The sequence below is a fragment of the Limulus polyphemus genome, unplaced genomic scaffold (genome assembly GCF_000517525.1).
Source record: "Limulus polyphemus unplaced genomic scaffold, Limulus_polyphemus-2.1.2 Scaffold6844, whole genome shotgun sequence".
Lineage (NCBI taxonomy): Eukaryota > Metazoa > Arthropoda > Merostomata > Xiphosura > Limulidae > Limulus > Limulus polyphemus.
Window position 1 is genome coordinate 34,254 of NW_013672454.1, and position 1,903 is coordinate 36,156.

The 1,903-nt window shown below is 34.5% G+C and overlaps 1 protein-coding gene across 1 annotated transcript in view; it reads left to right on the top strand.

Moving 5' to 3' along the window:
* LOC106474118 (hydroxymethylglutaryl-CoA lyase, mitochondrial-like) overlaps positions 1-1,903 on the top strand; it is a 42,386-nt gene that overhangs the window by 32,824 nt on the left and 7,659 nt on the right. Inside the window, exon 7 of the mRNA XM_013934809.2 lies at positions 1,083-1,146. Coding sequence (XP_013790263.1) covers positions 1,083-1,146 — 64 coding nt within the window. The remainder of the gene's footprint in view (positions 1-1,082; positions 1,147-1,903) is intronic.

Genomic DNA, 1,903 nt, shown 5'->3' on the forward strand with positions numbered 1-1,903 from the left:
CCCCTGAAAACAGTCTCTTACTTACAGAAGATCCTTGTCCTGTCCACCCCTGACAACAGTCTCTTACTTACAGAAGATCCTTGTCCTGTTGACCCCTCACAACAGTCTCTTACTTACAGAAGATCCTTGTCCTGTTCACCCCTGAAAACAGTCTCTTACTTACAGAAGATCCTTGTCCTGTCCACCCCTGACAACAGTCTCTTACTTACAGAAGATCCTTGTCTTGTCCACCCCTGAAAACAGTCTCTTACTTACAGAAGATCCTTGTCCTGTTGACCCCTCACAACAGTCTCTTACTTACAGAAGATCCTGGTCCTGTCTACCCCTGACAACAGTGTCTTATGTACAGAAGATCCTTGTCCTGTCTACCCCTGACAACAGTCTCTTACTGACAGAAGATCCTGGTCCTGTCCACCCCTGACAACAGTCTTACTTACAGAAGATCCTGGGCTTGTCCACCCCTGATAACAGTCTTACTTACAGAAGATCCTGGTCTTGTACACCCTTGTTGTTGGTTCATATAAGGCCTATTCTTGCAAGTGACAAACTTCTCACTCTGTTAATCTTTCTTTGTTTATAAGTACCACTTCCCACCTTGTGTTTCTCTGTAAGTAGCAGCATATGGACAGATGTCCACATACTTTCTGTAAGTAGCATCATTTAGACAGATGTCCACCATATTATAACAGAACGTTCATGAAGTGTAGCTACTGTCTACCCACAGTTAATATTTGTAGGTCCTCGATTGTCAAAATAGATTTTGAAATGTGAGTAGATTTAGCAGTGTGCAAGATAAAATGTAACAGCACGTAAGATAAAAATTATTTTCTTATGTAAACTAGAAACAAAAATGTGAAAGGAAAATTGTATGTTGGTATTAGGTGTAATATTACATCATAAATTATAAGAATTAATGTTTTTAAACTGATATAAAAGTCATTTCAACTCTGGTTTTATTTATTGTAAACTAGTGAGGCCATTGAGATTTATATGGAGATAAAAGCTGTGTCAGTATCAATAGCTTTTAGTTTTGACATTATTTATACAAGAAATGTTTTGATTACTGTGATTTTTTGCTTCAGATATGTGTCTTGTGCTCTGGGATGTCCTTACGAAGGAAATGTTAAGCCCCGTGTCGTGGCAGAAGTATGTATTCTATGAATATGATAATTTCTATTATAAGGTTTGAAGAAAAGTATCAAGTAAGGCTCATATATACAAAGAAAAGAAAAATTGAAAGGGACAAAATATATATATATTATTCAGTGGAAAATAAAACTGATGACTTGTTTAAAGAAACAAAATTTAATAAAAAGTTTTCACCTTCTCAGTAGATCTTTTGTGTGGTATCTAGCAAAAAGATTACCCCACCTGTCAATAAATCTGATGTAGTTGCTCTCTCAGAACTGTGCATTCATTTTCTGGTAAGTTTTCGTATAATATAAACCAACATTGCATTTCTGTTAGACTGGTAAAATGTGTTTCATTATATTCATGCACAACTTATACAACACTTTGTATAAGACATTTACTAATAAAAGTTGTATTAAAAACTCCCTGGAAAGTGTTTCTCCCATGTTTTTTATAACACTTATCAAATATACATCTGTGTAATAAACAAATGGCCAAACTGCTCTTGTACACATATATTTATGCATGAAAAATGATTTTGTAGTTGTTCTATTGAAGATAAGAAGATGATTGTGTGATATTGGAGATGAATATTGTTTGATTGTATGGCTGTTCAATTGAAGGATTAAGAGATTGTTTACAGAAGATGAGTATTGGTTTTATGATTGTATGGTTGTTAAATTAAAGGATTAAGAGATTGTTTACAGAAGATGAGTATTGGTTTTATGATTGTATGGTTGTTAAATTAAAGGATTAAGAGATTGTTTACAGA